The sequence below is a fragment of the Labeo rohita genome, chromosome 14 (genome assembly GCF_022985175.1).
Source record: "Labeo rohita strain BAU-BD-2019 chromosome 14, IGBB_LRoh.1.0, whole genome shotgun sequence".
Classification (NCBI taxonomy): Eukaryota; Metazoa; Chordata; class Actinopteri; order Cypriniformes; family Cyprinidae; genus Labeo; species Labeo rohita.
This window is the reverse complement of record NC_066882.1, coordinates 24371508-24388800: the sequence shown is the minus strand read 5'-3', so window position 1 is coordinate 24388800 and position 17293 is coordinate 24371508. Positions and strand designations below refer to the sequence as shown.

Below are 17293 nucleotides of genomic sequence, written 5' to 3'. Positions count from 1 at the left end.
TCTGCGTTTTTTCTCACAAATTGAATAATTTTGATGTTTCTCTTGCAATTCTGACTTTTTTTTCCCCCCAGAATTGCATGATATAAACGCGAGATACAAATTTGCCATTTTTTTTCAGAATTGCAAGTTGCAAGAAAAATTTCAAGTGAAAAAAAAAAAAAATCTGAATTGTAAGATGAAATTTGCTATTACGCCTTTTTTTTTTTCTCTTTTTTTCAGTTGCGGAAATGGGCTTCCATAGCTTAGCCCAGGGGTGGCGAACTCCGGTCCTGAAGAGCTGCAGCCCTACAGAGTTCAGCTCTAACCCTAATTAAACCTCACTTGCCTGTTACTTTCTAGTAACCCTTCAGACCTTGATTAGCTTGTTCAGGTGCGTTTGATTAGGGTTGAAGCAAAACTATGCAGGGCTGCGGCTCTCCAGGACCAACGTTCGCCACCCCTGGCTTAGCCAATGTCTTGTGTCTCTTTAAAAAAAAAAATGTATTTTTTCTGTTTTTCATTGTGCTCTAAAGCATTTTTTTTAATGAACTGTTAGTGCAATGCTTTCTGTTGTAACATGAAAATAGGAATTCAAAAATTCGAAAACAAGTACTTTTTATTGAAAGTCTACGTTACCGTTTTCTTTTGTTAACATTAAACTAGCCATCATCAAATGTACCCCCTGCTCTGTTTTTAAGAAACACAGCAGCCTGAAAAGTATTTGGACACTTTTGCATTAGATACAAAATATCAAAGCAAGTGGCATTAATTTTATAAAAGATGCACAAACACATTTTATAAGAAAAACATTTGACAAAAAGTGTTCAGTGTGAAAACAATAAGTATTTGATATTTAGTCATCTAATGCAATGTCAAACACAGTTTCCATGTACTTAAAGTGTCTAAATACAATTTAGGGGCCGCTGCTGCACACTTAAAACACTACCAAACACCATTTATTTGCATATTACATGTCTACAATTATAAGATTTAGACTGATTCCTATTGTATAGCTTTGTTAAAGGAGTAGTTCATCCAAAAATGACAATTATCAGCTGTTTGACCGAACCCATTCACTGCAGAGGATCCATTGATGAGCAAGTGATGTTGAATGCTAAATTCCTTCAAATCTGTTCCCATAAACAAACAAACTCCTCTATATCTACGGATGGATTACATTTTCAGGAAATTGCCATTTTTACTAAACTATTCCTTTAATGGTTTAGGAGAGCAAACAAGACTTCTTTCATCCAGCACTGAGCTAAAACCATCTCTTCATCCTGATCCTCTTTATCCCAGTTTAATTTTGGTTTTTATACGATGTAAATCTAAACTTCCAGCTGCTCTCCCCTGGCCTTTCTCCTGCAGGGAGCATTATGGGACGGCCTGAAAGTGCAAAGCGCAGGTCTTTACGGTGCGACAGTCTTTTCCTCTAATGTTACAGGTGTGGATCAGTGCCGAGCTCACAGGTCATTTGACTCAGGCGAGTATTCGAGGCCCCATCCCCGCGGGGCTCTGTTAAAGTTGCGTCGTTTGGACATGGTGGCCAAGGTCATGCTAGAAAGATTTGGAGGCTCCAGAGCTTCAAACCCAATAACAGGAATCACCCTCTGACTGCGCACAGGACCTCCAAATGGCACCGCGGCTCTAAAATAAAAACCACAGGAAGAAGAATTGAGCTAAATCTAGAAGTGCTCTCGAAATTTCATCAACTTGAAATGGCATGCACGACCCATTCCCCTTCATAATGTGCCATATTTATGTTTATTCAATGCAGTGTTATTGTTATATTATTAATATTTAAGCAGTAGTTCTTTCTGGTCCTCGAATTTGATTGGCTGAGAGGAGTGTGATATTCTAGCGATAACAGAATGTAGCGCTGAAACCCTAATCATTAGATGGCCAAGAATCAGCAATCTCCACGTAAAACTGATCGGGCAGACCAGACCAAAGTCGTAGAGACTTGAAACTTGGAGGAATGGTAGTACTCACACCACCTACAATGTAACCAAGGCTCACCCCAGTCAGCCTGCCGGGGGTGCTACAGCGATCAAAGGTGCAAAATCGCTCATAACTCAAACAGTTCATCACAGGCTCAAGTATCCTTAGATTCGTCCATCACCCTAGCGTAATTTTCGGGTATTTTGCATTTTTTGAAAAACCCACTTTTGTGAACTAGTCCTAGGTTTTTCCACCTGATCACAACCAAACCAGTGCAGGATGATTCTCTGGAGAGTGAATATCAATAATGATTAAAAAAAGTTCAACTTTCGACTTTTCCACCGTCGCAAAGGGGCAGGGCTGCCTTTACTAAATCGGTTATAACTTTTAAACAGAATGAGTTATCTTTGGCAAACTCACAATGCATATGTAAGAGCTGAATCTGAGGTCACAAAAAAAAGTTGAGGAGGTTGGCCACTTGCTGGCTCTATAAGAGAGGAAAAAACATAAATGCAACCATAACTACCCAACCGTTTGTCCTATCGATGTGAAAATCGGTACGCATGCTCTTGGTGCAAAGTGGCGCAAGCTTTTATACAGACATTTACGTCTCTCAAAAAACATGGCTGTCATGGGCAGATGAATTTTGAGCACCTATTAGACAAGGTTAACAGAGGCCGATCAGAACGAAACTTGGTGGTCCTGCTTGACTCATGACCCCAAAGGTCTGTGAGAAATGCAAAAGAAATCAGCCACTAGGGGGGCGATACCACAACGATTGTATATTGTAGGGCTTTTCACTTGTACACATGATATTCATATCATACGATAGACCTCCTCATTCTGAACAACTTTGCCTCTAGAACCACTGCTGTCAATCAAACTGTTAGTTAAATGATTGAGAAGATTAAAAAAAAAAAAAATACTTTTGCAAACTAATCCTAGGTTTTTCGACCCATCGTAGCCAAAAAGTTGCAGAGCTTGACCACTTGGTGGCACAATAAGTGGTTTTATTGACCACTTGGTGGCACAATAACTATGCAACCCTTTGCAGTGTTGGGGAAAGTTACTTTTAAAAGTAATGCATTACAATTTTGCGTTAGTCCCTGAAAAAGTAACTAATTATGTTACTTCATTACATTTTTATGGAAAGTAATGTGTTACGTTACTTTTGCATTACTTTTTATATCTGGGCAGGGCTTGCTTCTTTGTTTTTAATATAAAACAAAAAAGTGAACTCTCTGTGTAATAACAAAAACATTTATTTCAGTGAAAAAACAAGTCGAAAAATCTCAATTTCAACATTTTAAACAGGGCCCTACAATCTTTTTCCTTTATCTTTTTCAGAAATTCTTGTGTGTTTTAATTTTTCGGATAATCAAATACAGGCATTAAATATATATTTACTTTTAATTGCATATATTTATTTATTATATATATTTATTTTGATTGCATTATGTGTAATCATTTTCTGTTTTTAACTGTCTTAAATTTATTTTAAATCAATTTTTAAATCATTTTTAAATCATTAAATCAATCAGTTTTTACATTTTACATTTTTTTTTGTTTTATTGTTGTGATCATTGTTTTTATGATTGTTCTACTTCCTTAATAGCTTGCCCCCCTAATATAATGGGAGGGGAAACACTGGTGTGCACGGTCTTGCTCAAAAGTGCCATGAGTTCTCAAAGTTCTCAAAAAACATGACTGCCATAGGCTGATGAACTGAACCTATTAGACATGGTTAACAGAGGCTGATGGGATCATGGCCCCAAAAGTCTGTGAGAATTTTTTTTTTTTTTAAATCGGCCACTGTGGTGGCGATATCACATTTTAAAGGGGGTGAATGACTGTATTTTGTGTGGTTTTTCACACATACGCATGATATTCGTATCATACGATAGACCTCCTCATTCTGAACAACTTTGCCTCTAGAACCACTGCTGTCAGCTAAATTGTTAGTTAATTGATTGAGAAGATGTAAAAAGCTCAATGCACAGAAATGTGAAAAAAAAAATGTGTAATTCTATGGACACGCTAGATCAATAATTAAAAATTGAAAATTGTTGAAATTTACCGTTTGGGAAGCTATAACGGGGTCGTTTAAAAAAAAAGGGAGCTGTTCAAAAATGCCCCAAAACCCATAAAGCCTAAACTAAGACTCAAAACTTCACGAAACCTGGCGAGCACATGCGGCAGGTGATTCTAAACAAGCATGCAATCAGAAAAATGGAAAAGAAAAACAACAACAACACAACCTATTTCTAAGGCAAATTACTTGTATTTGCCAAAAATGCTTTTTAAATCATTGATTTAGGTAGTTATACGCTTGCTAAATAATATGCAGTATCTTCTTTCATATGTGCTTAAATGCCTTAAAGCGCTTGAACCCTGGAAACCACTGCTTGCAGCTATATTAAATAATACTGTTTTTGCATCACAGAATGTAGTTTTAAGACTTTTTAGATGAGAAAGTAAGAAACTGCATGTATAGACCCAGTCCTGCAACCTGGATTTGACTCCACATCATGACGCAATTTTAGTTTGTATATGAGAAACTTGATCCTCTGTGTACGCAGTGTGTCTTGAGGCTCTGAAATCCATGACAGGAGAAGTCGGCGGTGCATTTAAATAGTTCCTCAGTCATTCGCTCCCCTGCGGATCCCGTTTCAAATGGGAAGACGCAGTGGAAACATTGCAGCTCTCTTAAGTGGACTTCATAATTTGATAGTGTGGATTAGTCTTGTTGGGTCTATTTAAGGCGCACCATCAGCACGCATGAAGCTAATGTGCCAAAACCTCTTGGTGACCCTCAAGGCCGTTTCTCATATCATGTTTTGCCTCGGTTTTCTGGTACCGCAGAGAATGAAGACTTAATCGCTTCCAAATAAAGAAGCTGTTATAGGGGAATCCCAAACCTACTCGGATGTCCCAACCCTACATGGGTCGCAGTATAATGTGCAACATTATTGTGATGCTTAGATGAACCGATTGATGCAAGTCCGAATAAAGTTTTTTTTTTTTTTATAATCAGATTTGACACAGAAGAGAAGAAAGAGTTGAATAAAGTCATTATTTTTGTTTTCTTTGTGCACAAAAAGTATTATCGTAGCTTCATAACATTATGGTTAAACCACTGATGTCACATGTACTATTTTAGCGATGACCTTACTTCCTTTATGGGTCTTGAACGCAGGGTTCGTACAGATACTGTGAAATGAAATTCCAGAACTTTCAAGGACTTTTCAAGCCCTACTTTTTTGAGTTTCAAGGACTTAAATCAGAGATCCCACTTATCAAACAATGTCTTATCCTTCAAAATAAGAGAAGAGAAATAGATAAGATAATAATAAAAAAAATGTCAAAAACAAAGTGAAGCACATGTGAAGTATTACTACTAATGTATCACAATGATTTTACTATAGTAAAACCACAGTTAATTTTCTTAAGGGTGCTGTAAATGTTTATACTTTATTTATTTTTTCTGTTTTGTTTCCGTAACACTACTGCTTTAATAGTTTTGATGTCTTCTATTGTTTAAGGAAAGAAATCTGAAAAAAAGATTCACGAAATCGCTCCAAAATCCTGATTTGTGAACCTGCACCAAAGTCCTGATATGGATCAAATGATTTACGATCAATGCTCCGAAGTTCCGATCTAAATCAAACGATTCGCGATCCACGCTCTTAATAATGATTCGCGAACCGTCATTTCAGATCCAGGACTCGGATTGTGGATCGCAAATCTCGAATCATTTGTCTTTGCAACTTTGTGCAGCTTGAATCATTTGATTTAAATTGGGACTTTGAATTGCGTATCGTACATCATTTGATTTAAATAATTAAATTCACAAAATGATTCACAAACCCATTTTGATCTATATCAAATGATTCGCGTTTTGAAGTCCCAAAACGAATCACGGTCTCTGCTCTGAAATTCCGATCTAAATCAAACGATTCACGACCCACACTCTGATTTCCCAATCTTAATGATTCACAGACTATCGTTTCAAATCCAGGACTCTGATCTCAAATCTCGAATCATTTGACTTAGATCGCAACTTTGTGTAGCGTGAATCATTTGATTTGAATAATTAAATTCACAAAATGATTCACAAACCCGTTTCGATCTAAATCAAATGATTCACGTTACACAGTTTGAAGTCCCAAACGAATCACAATCTGTGCTCCGAAGTTCTGATCTAAATCAAACGATTCGCGATCCACGCTCTGACGTCCCAATCTTAATGATTCGTTTACCATAATTTCAGATCCAGGCCTCAGATCACAGATCGCAAATCAAATCATTTGACTTAGATCGTAACTTTGTGTAGCGTGAATCATGTGATTTAGATCAAGACTTTGAATCGTGTATCGCAAATCATTTGATGTGAATAATTCAATTCACAAAATGATTCACAAACCCGTTTCAATCTAAATAAAATTATTCGCATTACGCTGTTTGAAGTCCCGATCTGAAACAAATGACTTGCGATACACGATCCGATTGGAGCGCTTCGAAACAGTGAATCATTTTGTGGTGAAATGATTTAATTGATTCGGCGTTTCGAAAAGCTCAGTTTCACCCTTAACTATGTGCTTTTTAAAATCGTTACAAGTGATGTTGAAATTGGAAAATGAATGGCTCTTTTAATTTGATCTGGTTTTTGCTAGTGAATCGCTTGAAATGAATGATCGAAGTTCTGATCTAAATCAAATGATTCGCAATCCACGTTCTGACGCCCCAATGTTAATGATGCATTTACCATCATTTCAGATCCAGGACTCGAATCACGGATCACAAATCTCGAATCATTTAACTTAAATCGCAACTTTGTGTAGCGTGAATCATGTGATTGGTTCCGGGACATTGATTTGCGTATCACGAATCATTTGATTTGAATAATTCAATTCACAAAATGATTCACTAACCTGTTTTGATTTAAATTAAATGATTTGCGTTACAAGATTTGAAGTCCCTGATTCAGAGTTTCAAAAAGCTCAGTTTAACCCATCACTACATGCTTTACAAGCGATGTTGAAATTGGAAAATGAATGGTTCTTTTAATTTGATCTGGTTTTTGCTAGTGAATTGCTTGAAATAAATTATCGAAGTCATGAGTTTGAATCAACTGGAATGGTTCCAGCGTAAATGATTCAATTGATTCGGTTCATCTGTTTCTCTTTTTGCATCTTCAGCCATGTTTACACAACACTGTCAGTACTGCTACTTGCTTAGCTCTACTGTTTTCTGACATTAATTGAAATAAGCGAATAAGGTATTATGTTTTTTTAATTGTGTGAATTTTGCATGAAAAAAGATATGTGCTTATTGACAAAATTAAAGGAGAAGTCCACTTTCAGAACAACAATTCACAAATAATTTTCTCACCACTTTGTCATCCAAGATGTTCATGTCTTTCTGTCTTCAGTTGTGAAGTAATTATGGTTTTTGAGGAAAACATTTCAAGATTTTTCTCCATATAATGGACTTCATTGGTGCCCCGATTTTGAACTTGCAAAATCTAGTTTAAATGCAGCTTCAAAGGACTCTAAATGATCCCAGCCGAGGAAGAAGGGTCTAGCGAAATGATCGGTAATTTTTTGGGGGAAATAATTTTTTAAAAATACTTTTTATGCACAAAAGCTCGCGTAGCACAGGTTCTCAAATGTGCGTTCACGTACTATTGAATCACGTCGAAAGGTCACGCGGAACGTAGGCAGAACTACAGACCCAGTGTTTACAAAGCGAATGCACAAAGACTAAGAAAGTGCAAGTAAGTCAAATGCTGTTTACAAACAAAAAGGTACAACGATGTCCTCCTCTCAAGTTGTAGGAGAAAATAAGATGGAGTTTTTCGCCATACTCAGTACACAGATGATGAACTTACACGTGATTCGTAGTAGTGATGGGAAGTTCGGATCATTTTACTGACTCGAACCTCTGAGTCTCGTTCAGCAAAATGAACGAATCTTTTTCGAGTCATTTCGTTCATTTTAGCAAAATATAATTAAAATGTTACGTGTTACTTCCCTAACACATCTACTGCTTACACAAACGTTGTTCACACTACAAACAAGACAAAACTATAATGCTATAAGAAACAGAACAGATTAATTCATTGTTTACCTGGGTCTTTAGTCCATGATTAGCTCACCTCACTTGTTATCTGACAAGTTTTCGGGTTTGAGTCGTTCGTTCATCACGTGACAGCCCCATAAGATGAACGAACGACTTGAAAAACCCGAAGACTTGAAACAGGTGAACTAATTCCAGTACAGAAACTAATAGGATGTTGCGCATACACGACTGAACGAATCACTCCCTGAGACGACTCGTTCTTCACGAGTCACATTAAAGATTTGTTCAAAATGAATTAATCATTCAAGAGCATGCATCCCAGAGCCTGTGCTACACAAGCTTTTGTGCTTAAAAAGTATACAATTTTTTTTTTTTTTGAAAAAATAAAAAAATCGGGGCACCAATGACGTCCATTATATGGAGAAAAATCCTGAAATGTTTTCCTCAAAAACCATAATTTCTTTACGACTGAAGACAGAAAGACATGAACATCTTGGATGACAAGGGGGTGAGTAAATTATTTGTAAACTGTTGTTCTGGAAGTGGACTTCTCCTTTAAACACTTATTTCATAGATACATTGTCTTTCAATAATTCAAGCACTTTTCAAGTACCTCTTAAGGAATAGTGCCATTTTCAAGGGTTTCCAGGTCTTAAATTCCAGCACTGTGAACGTGTCAGTTGCTTTACTGTCTATGCAGGGTCAGAAAGCTCTCAAATTTCATCAGAAATATCTTAATTTGTGTTTTGAAGATGAACGAAGGTCTTATGGGTTTGGAAAGACATGAGGGCGAGTAATTACTGACAGGATTTTCATTTGTGGGTGAACTGTCCCTTGGTTTTAACAATATATAAGCATTAGAAACAACATTTATTGGACAGTTAATGTCACATTTTTTTTCTAGTTTGCCGTTTCAATTGTTGCCGTGGAGTGAACAGACTTACCTGTTAAAGCACCTGTAGTTCGCTGGCGGGAGTTTCTGTGGCGGTTCCTCTACCTGAGCGTTGAATGAAGACATAAGCTCTTCACTTCCTCCCAGGGCTTCCCGCCACGGTGAACAATACGACTTCGGGATCACTGTGGCGTTGAATTTCTCTCGAGGGATCTCTCTCAGCGGTCCAGAGTAGCCTTAAACGATAGCATGGCTCTGGGTGATTCACAGGGCCAATTATAGAGGGAGCGTTGCTGTGCTGAAGCGCATTCTAGCGTGCTGCGGCGTTTAGCTCATAGGGTTCGATCAGGACCAGCAAGGATTCACGTTAACGGCATTCTGACCGGTCCCTTCAGGGGCCACGTTCAGATAAGGAGATGGAAACAGGAGATGGATGTTTATTAAAGCCTCCTCAGATGGAGAAAGAACATTAGACGGAGTTAATTAAGCGCAGAAACGAGCTAATGATAACAGCTCATCAGATGAGTGAAGAGTGAAGAGTGAAGCTGTTGTCAAAGACGTCAGAAATATTAGAATGTTCCTCGTGTTCACGTGTTCAGAAATACAATCGTGTGTTTCGATGCACTGCAAACATCTTTTTCTTAACGATCAGTTTCGTTTGTTAAACAGTTAAAATAGCTAAAATTACTGAAGCAAGATAAACTTGATATGCACCAATGCATAAGATTAAAGAGGACCAATTCTCGTTAAACAGTACACAGTCTTTATGAATCATGTATTTAAGTATTAAATATGTCTATAATATAGAATTTAAGATTTTCAGTTAGCTTTTATTTTTATATTTTCAGCTTTTGCTTCTTTGTTTGTTTTGTTTTTCGTTGTTTATTATTATTATTTTTAAAATATTTTTATGTATCTGATTCAGTTTCAGCTTATTTCATTTTTTTGTTCTCTTATCTTTTTGTTTAGTAACTTTATGTTCTTCTGTCATTTATTTTTATTATTTTTGTTAAAATTTTTTATGTAGCTTTAATTTATTTTGTTTTTAATAATGTTTGTATTTCAGATTCAGCTTATTTCAGTGGGTTTTTTTTCGTTTCCTTTTTTTGTTTAGTAATTTTGTTATGTTATTGATTTGTATTATTATTAGTAGTAGTATTTCTTTAAAAAAATGTAGTTTTAATTAATTAATTAATTTATTTTTTTGACAATTTTTGTATTTCAGTTTCATCTTTTAAATTATTTTTAGTAATTTTGTTTTGTCATTTATTTTTATTAATATATATATATATATATATATATATATATATATATATATATATATATATACCTTACATTTATTTTGATTTTAATCATGTTTGTATTATAATTTCAGCTTATTTATTTGTTTTCTGTCATTTATTTTTATTTTATTTTTTTTTATATTTTTATGTAGCTTTAATTTAATTTGGTTTTAATAATGTTTGTATTTCAGTTTCAGCTTATTTCAGTTGTCTATTTTTGTTTTATTTTTTCATTTTGTTTTATTTTTTGTTTAGTAATTTTCTGTACTTTTGTCACTTAATTTTATTAACTTATTTTATTGTTTTATTTTGATTTTCTTTTATTTTTTCATTTAGTAATTTTATGTTCTTTTGTTGTTTATTTTATTATTATTATTATTATTTGTTAATATTTTTATGTAGCTTTAATTTAATAATGTTTGTATTCCAATTTCAGCTTATTTTAGTTGTTTATTTTCGTCTCCTTTGTTTTCGTTCTTTCTTTTGTTTTCTTTTATTTTCATCTAATATTCTGTGGGCAATTCAAATATTTATGCAATATTAGAATTACCAAAACAATTTTTAAAAGAGTTAATATTTGTATAGTGTATATTTCATATTTAATAGTTGTAAGCAATAACAACACTGTTCTCAAGTACGTTTATATTGTTTTAAAAATTGTTTGATATTTTACTGGAAAGCATAAAATAAAATAAAAGCGTTAAATATATATATTTTTTACAGTGCAAGTTTTTATGTGCTTTTGAAAAAAAAGATTTACTATTCTAAATTAAAACTGTTCTTAATTAAACAGTTATTAATAAATATAAACTACTTTTTTAATGTTTTCTATAAAATGTTAGCAATGCTTGTCCTTGCAAAACTCGCTGAAGATATTTTGGGTGGTGACCGCTGGTGTGGCAGATCAATAAATCTAATGTTTTATATGATATAACAAAATTTGCTGAATCCTGTACAAGAAATGACATGTATTGTGTAATTAGTCATTAGTAATACTGGTCAAAAGAGTGTGTGTACTGTACCTGGTGCCAGGACGTTTGGGCTTCCTTTCTTGGCCACTGTGTTCTTCAGGGTTGTGACGAGGCTTTGTTTACCAGCCACTGGATACAGCAGGTTTTCTTTCCCTCCCTGCATGTCTGTCATCATGTCATTCTGGTTCTCGATTTGGTTCTGTTCCATATTGTTCAAATGGAAGACGTTCAGGACAGAGCAGTTTATCCAGTGTCTTGTAAAGCATGAATGCATGACCTTTAACCTGAAGCCACATCTGTCGTTTCTAATTTGTAACATTGCAGTTGGGAGTATTTCTCTGATGAAAGCCTTTCACATAACGGATGCCCAGCAGGAGAATGTGAGACGGGTTTCATTACCTCATCAAATAGACTCCTGCAGGAATCCAGTACATATTCTCGGCATGTCCGCAACCCAAAACGTCACATGACCTTATATTTGCTATATATGAACCTGTGAGTTTCTTTCATTTTTAAATTTAATTTAATTTTATTTCAGTTTTAATTTTTCTCCCCAATATTGCGTGTAAATATTGTGTCTTAAAACAGGGTGTCTTACATATGTGAAGGTGGGAGCCTCAGCTGAGTTTTCCACCGTGAATCTCTCCACTCTCCTCTGACGCTCCTGGAACATGATGGATCCTCTGTTGGTGTTCAGGTTCAGTTCCTCCATCATCACATCCTTTGGAACGCTGATCTTCTTCCCAAGGTTCAGACCTTCACAGACACACACACGGTCACTTTAGTGAGTGGTGTCATTCATCCTTGATCTTTGTCAAGTGTTTTACAGTATACACTACCAGTCAAAAGTTTTTGGACAGTAGGATTTTTTGTTTTTTAAAAAAGTCTCTTCTGCTCACCAAGCCTGCATTTATTTGATCCAAAATACAGCAAAAGCTCTAATATTGTGAAATATTTTTGCTATTTAAAATAACTGCTTTATATTTTAATATATTTTAAAATGTAATTTATTCCTGTGATCAAAGCTGAATTTTCAGCATCATTACTCCAGTCTTCAGTGTCACATGATCATTTAGAAATCATTCTAATATGCTGATTGTCACAACACGTTTAGGAAGAACGTACTCGCACAAGAATAATGGTAAAATCCGAAAGTCTTTAATATAATCCACAATCAAGTTACAGGAAGGCAGTAAAACGTGCAAATAGATGAGACCAGAGACAAAGCATTGAACTTAAACAACTTATAAAGGGTTGTAAATGATACACAAACAAGTGAAACCAGTTAACTAATCAGAGCACAGTGAGGGCAGGAAGAACCAAATATGGACACAAGAGGGAGAAACCAACATAAACAGTCCACAGGGGTGTGACACTGATTTACTGGGAAAGAAATGATAGAAATTAATACTTTTATTTAGCAAGGATGCTTTAAATCGATCAAAAGTGATGATGAAGACATTTATAATGTTACAAAAGCTTTTTATTTCAGATAAATGCTGTTCTTCTGAACTTTCTATTCATCAAAGAGACCTGAAAAAATTCTACTCAGCTGTTTTCAACATAATAATAATAACAAATCAGAATATTACAGTGATTTCTGAAGGATCATATGACTGGAGTGATGATGCTAAAAATTCAGCTTTGAAATCACAGGAATAAATTACACTTTAAAATATATTCAAATAGAAAACAGTTATTTTAAATAGTAAAAAAAGTCACAATATTACTGCTCTTGCTGTATTTTGAATAAATTAAATACAGGCTTAGTGAGCAGAAAAGACTTCAAAAGCAGTTCAAAAACTTTTGACTGGTAGTATATACTACTATTTTTTCTAAATGATCAAACTGTTTTTAAATGTTACAAAAGATTTCTGTCTCAAATAAATGCTGTTCTATGTATTAAAGAATCAAATTTATCACAATTTCAACAAAATTAAGATGTTTTTAACATTGATAATAATAAATGCGTCTTGAGCAACAAATGAGCATATTAGAATGATTTCTGAAGAAACAAAATGGTGCGGTAAAGAATTTAAGTGGATACCAAAGAAAAACAACCTCAGAAAATGAAAAAACAAAACAACAACAACAAAAAAATTTTTAAAAATTGCATTAATGAACTGATTATTTTAATGTATTTTACACTAAAGTGCATGATACAGTATAGGTTTTATATAATAAATAAAAAATTTAGTGTTATTTTAGTATCACTGAGATACTGTTAAAGTTTTGAGTTAATTTTATTTTTAGCTTGCATGTTAAGTTTTTGGCAAAATGGCTAAATATTAAAGATTAAGTGGACATTTGACTTAAATGTTGTTTATTCAATATTAAACAAGGATTAAATGGCCCAGTAAAGTGTAAAAACAATCGTCAGGCCTTTGGCGCCCTCTGCAGTCATTTGTTATAAGGCATAATGTACATAGCTCTATTGTTTATAACACATTATGCATTTTAACAGTTTTTTTTTTAATAAAACCATATGATTACTTGATTACTTACTTTCATTTGAAACAATTATTATTGCATAATTGCCTCTAAAAAAGTCATTATAATTATCAGATTACTCCATTAATCATCTGATTACTCCACTACCAAAGTAATTGTTAGTGACAGCCCTAGTAAAGTGCTTTATGATGATGCCATTTAGTGGTGGTGTCTCACGGTTAAAGTCCTGGATTGATATTTTATTAGTGTCATATAAACATTTCTAAGTGCTCTTTACTGTTCAAACACTTTTTTATGGCCACTCTTTTTTTTGACTGATTGGGTGTCTTGCATTGTAATCGCTCTTGGGTTCTTCTGTCACGGCTGCTGTGGTGTTTGTTGTGTTATTTGGGTAACAGTGATGATTATTATTAGACTGCAGTAATGTGGAACCCTTTCGGAGAAATGACTTGCCCTAATGTGGCATTTTCAGTAAGGGCATTCCTGCTAAGGCTCATGCTAGCAGTGGCCCGTGGCTTATTCTTATAAAATTCTCTCTCCAGAGTCGGATTCAGCTGAGCTGGAGTTGACGTGATGCCAGATCAGACCCTCTGTGTCTTACGTCAACGGAAAATTGCTAACAAACTCCCGATGTGTTTCCTCTGAAGTGCTGGGATAGTTTCAGGAATGTTGGATGTGGAGATTTCCCTCCGTTTAAATCACTCAAGTGACTGAGGAAGAATCTGCTTTGATCTTTTCTGTTCCTGTCAATCAAATGCGCCGTCTCTTACACAAGGCCCTACAAGACTGAAGTCTGTCTGCAATCACCATATGATAGCACTGATTGTTTTTTTATTATGATATGTGTAGAAATGTGTGTGCTGTTTTTTTGTTTGTTTCTATAGGCTTTTATTTAAGTGTCTTTGTAGTGTGTGTGTATCTGGTATTCCCTGCATTATGGGGACCAAATGTGCCCACAAGGATAGTAATACCAGTAAATTTTGACTTTGGCGGGACATTTTTTGGTCCTAATGAGAAAAACAGCAAATAAATCATACTAAAGGATGTTTTTTTTTTGTTTTGTTTTTTTGTTTTTTTTTTATAAAGTTTTCTGTGAGGGGTAGGTTCAAGGTAAGGGGATAGAAAATACAGTGTAAAATTGTGTGTGTGTGTGTGTGTGTGTGTGTGTGTGTCTTACCTCCCTTTGCTTCTCTGCTCAGGACCATGGCCTGCTGCTGTCTCTGTTTGGTGAGACTATGATGTGCAGTCTGCATTCTCTCGGTCTGCACACAGTTCAGTCACATCCAATAATAATAGTAAAAATCATTATATATATATATATATATATATATATATATATATATATATATGTCAGCGCACTGCCCACAAGGCTATTGGTGCCGACATTATTGTTAATATTTAATAATAAGAGTAATTATTATTATTAATAATAATGATAATAATAATAATAATATGTATTATTATTATTATTATTATTATAGTAACATATTATGCAATGATAACAACAACAATAATAATCATATTTAATAATAATAATAGTCATATTATATTATATAATAATATATTATTATACAATAATAATAATAATGATAATTTTTTTAGCATTATAGTATATAATAATATATTTATTATACAAAAATAATTCTTTAATAATAACAGTATTATTATTATTATTATATATTATTATTATAAAACAATAACAACGTGAATAATATTTATTAATAATAGTAGTAGTAATGTTAATAATAATAATTATTAAAATATATAATAATACATTATTATTCAATAATAATAATTAGTATTAGTATTATTAATAATAATATTAAAAAATAATAGTAGTCATATTATATATATATATATATAATTACATATTATACTAATATAATTATATATACAATAATATGAATAATATTTAGTAATAATAATAATAATAGTTTTTTATTATTAATAATAAATAATAATAATAATTATTATAATGATTATGTTTTTATTATATTTAATATTTAAACAATAATATGCAATGACAATAATTATTATTTTATTATTAATACCATTACTAATAAGAATAACTATTCATATCATCATCATTATTATTATTATTATTATTATTATTATTATTTATATATTTTGTAAAATTAATATCTGCTTTAATTTTGTACTAATAGTGTTTTTTAATGAATTCCTGTGTATTGTAATTGTAACATTCAGTATATTTAAATGTATTTGTTTTATATTTGATTTTAATTATATATTTTAAAAAATTTTATTCTAATAGTAAATGAAAAATGTTAACATCCGGTGTATTTTTTTTTTTAATGTTTTTATAATATTATTTTGATAAAATATGGAAAAATATATAAAGTAATATAATGTATTAATAAAAAAAATGTATTATTAGTACATATTACATTTTATTTATTGAATACAGATTAAATCATAGTTTTGTATTAAATATGACTTATGTGTTGATTTAATTTTATAGGTAACAGTCTATATAATAACTGATATTAGTATTTGACATAAAAAGATGCCATGCAGGGTGTTTTATATGGTAAGAAAATGCCCATCAAAGTCAAGCCAAGATGGTAAATATTGGCCCCTAATAAAAGTACATTTTTAATAATACTATACAAGGTGTACACTTTTTTTTTTTTTTTTTTTTTTTTTTTTTTTTTGGAGCAATTTTAATTAAAATGTTCGGTTTATTTAATTAGCTCTACTAAATTTCATTGGCTTAGTTCAAATCCTCTTTGTCATTCTGCTGTTCTCATAGGAAGCATTTTGTCATGCTAAAAGTTCAGATTTGACAGATTACATCTGATTGGACACACTCTGCGTTTACACAGCTGCTCTGCGGATTAGATGACCACACACACACACAGACGAGCGAGTTTCTGGCTTACCTGAGTGTGTGCTGGAGAAGATGATGTTCGGTGTGTTGGCTGGTCTGTGTGAGTGTGAGCGCGCAGCAGCGTGAAGCCGGTTTCTATAGACTCATCTCAGCCCCTGCCGATGACATCATCGCTGCTAATTTAGCCAAACGACAGGAGCTAAATGGGGCAAAGCATTTAGTCCCTGACGCACCCCTTCTGACCCCCATAATAAAAACCTGATGCCACTTTTGCGTGCAGACCAGACTGTGTGTATTTGTATTTGTTGTCATTGGAGATCGTTGCTCAGTCCTGGTTAAGATCTATGCTTTTGTCTCACTGTCAGGATCACAGCTGAAACTTCACCTTTGACCTCATCTTAAATGCAGTGCTAAAGGCTCTGATCACTGATTCTCAGGAGAGTTTGAAGTGTCTGAGAAGTATTTGAGCACATATTGAGATCTTTGCACACTAATTTGCACCATTTGAGAGCCTATGATAATTTCTGAAATGTCCTTTCCCCATCTGCTCTGCATTTATTTTGTTGATTTCTTTGGAAAACAATTGAGATTTAAAAAAGACCTCTCTTCCGTATGGTTGCTTTGATTCTATAATGAAGTTTAAATAAACATCACATTAATTAACATGTGAATTACCATTCCAAAAGTTTGAAATCTGTAAGATTTTTGAAAATGTTTTTTTTTTTTTTTTTATTTTTTTACATAAATGACATGTCATGGAAATCTTACTTTTTCTATGTTTAAGCACTATAATCAAGTCCCCAGTGCATCTACCAACCCAGAAAATGTGAAAGGACAACCCACT

The 17293-nt window shown here is 33.5% G+C and overlaps 1 protein-coding gene across 1 annotated transcript; it reads right to left on the bottom strand.

The window, feature by feature from the left end:
* Positions 1 to 577: 577 nt before the first annotated feature.
* On the bottom strand, positions 578 to 16645 carry myoz3a (myozenin 3a). Its single transcript, XM_051127092.1, has 6 exons — positions 16502 to 16645; positions 14776 to 14860; positions 11746 to 11903; positions 11199 to 11346; positions 8946 to 9129; positions 578 to 1626 (listed from the first exon to the last, which is right to left on the bottom strand). Exons 2-6 carry the CDS (start codon positions 14849 to 14851, stop codon positions 1443 to 1445), a joined length of 750 nt encoding a protein of 249 aa, XP_050983049.1. The 5' UTR covers positions 14852 to 14860; positions 16502 to 16645; the 3' UTR covers positions 578 to 1442.
* Positions 16646 to 17293: the final 648 nt, after the last annotated feature.

What these genes read in the sequence shown, in the direction of transcription:
- myoz3a (XM_051127092.1), bottom strand. Translation starts at nt 14,851, where the DNA reads ATGCAGACTGCACATCATAGTCTCACCAAACAGAGACAGCAGCAGGCC. An exon ending in GAGCAGAGAAGCAAAGGGAG is followed by an intron (nt 11,904 to 14,775) that starts GTAAGACACACA and finishes GTGTCTGTGAAG; the next exon opens with GTCTGAACCTTGGGAAGAAG. An exon ending in AGGCTCCCACCTTCACATAT is followed by an intron (nt 11,347 to 11,745) that starts GTAAGACACCCT and finishes AATATGGAACAG; the next exon opens with AACCAAATCGAGAACCAGAA.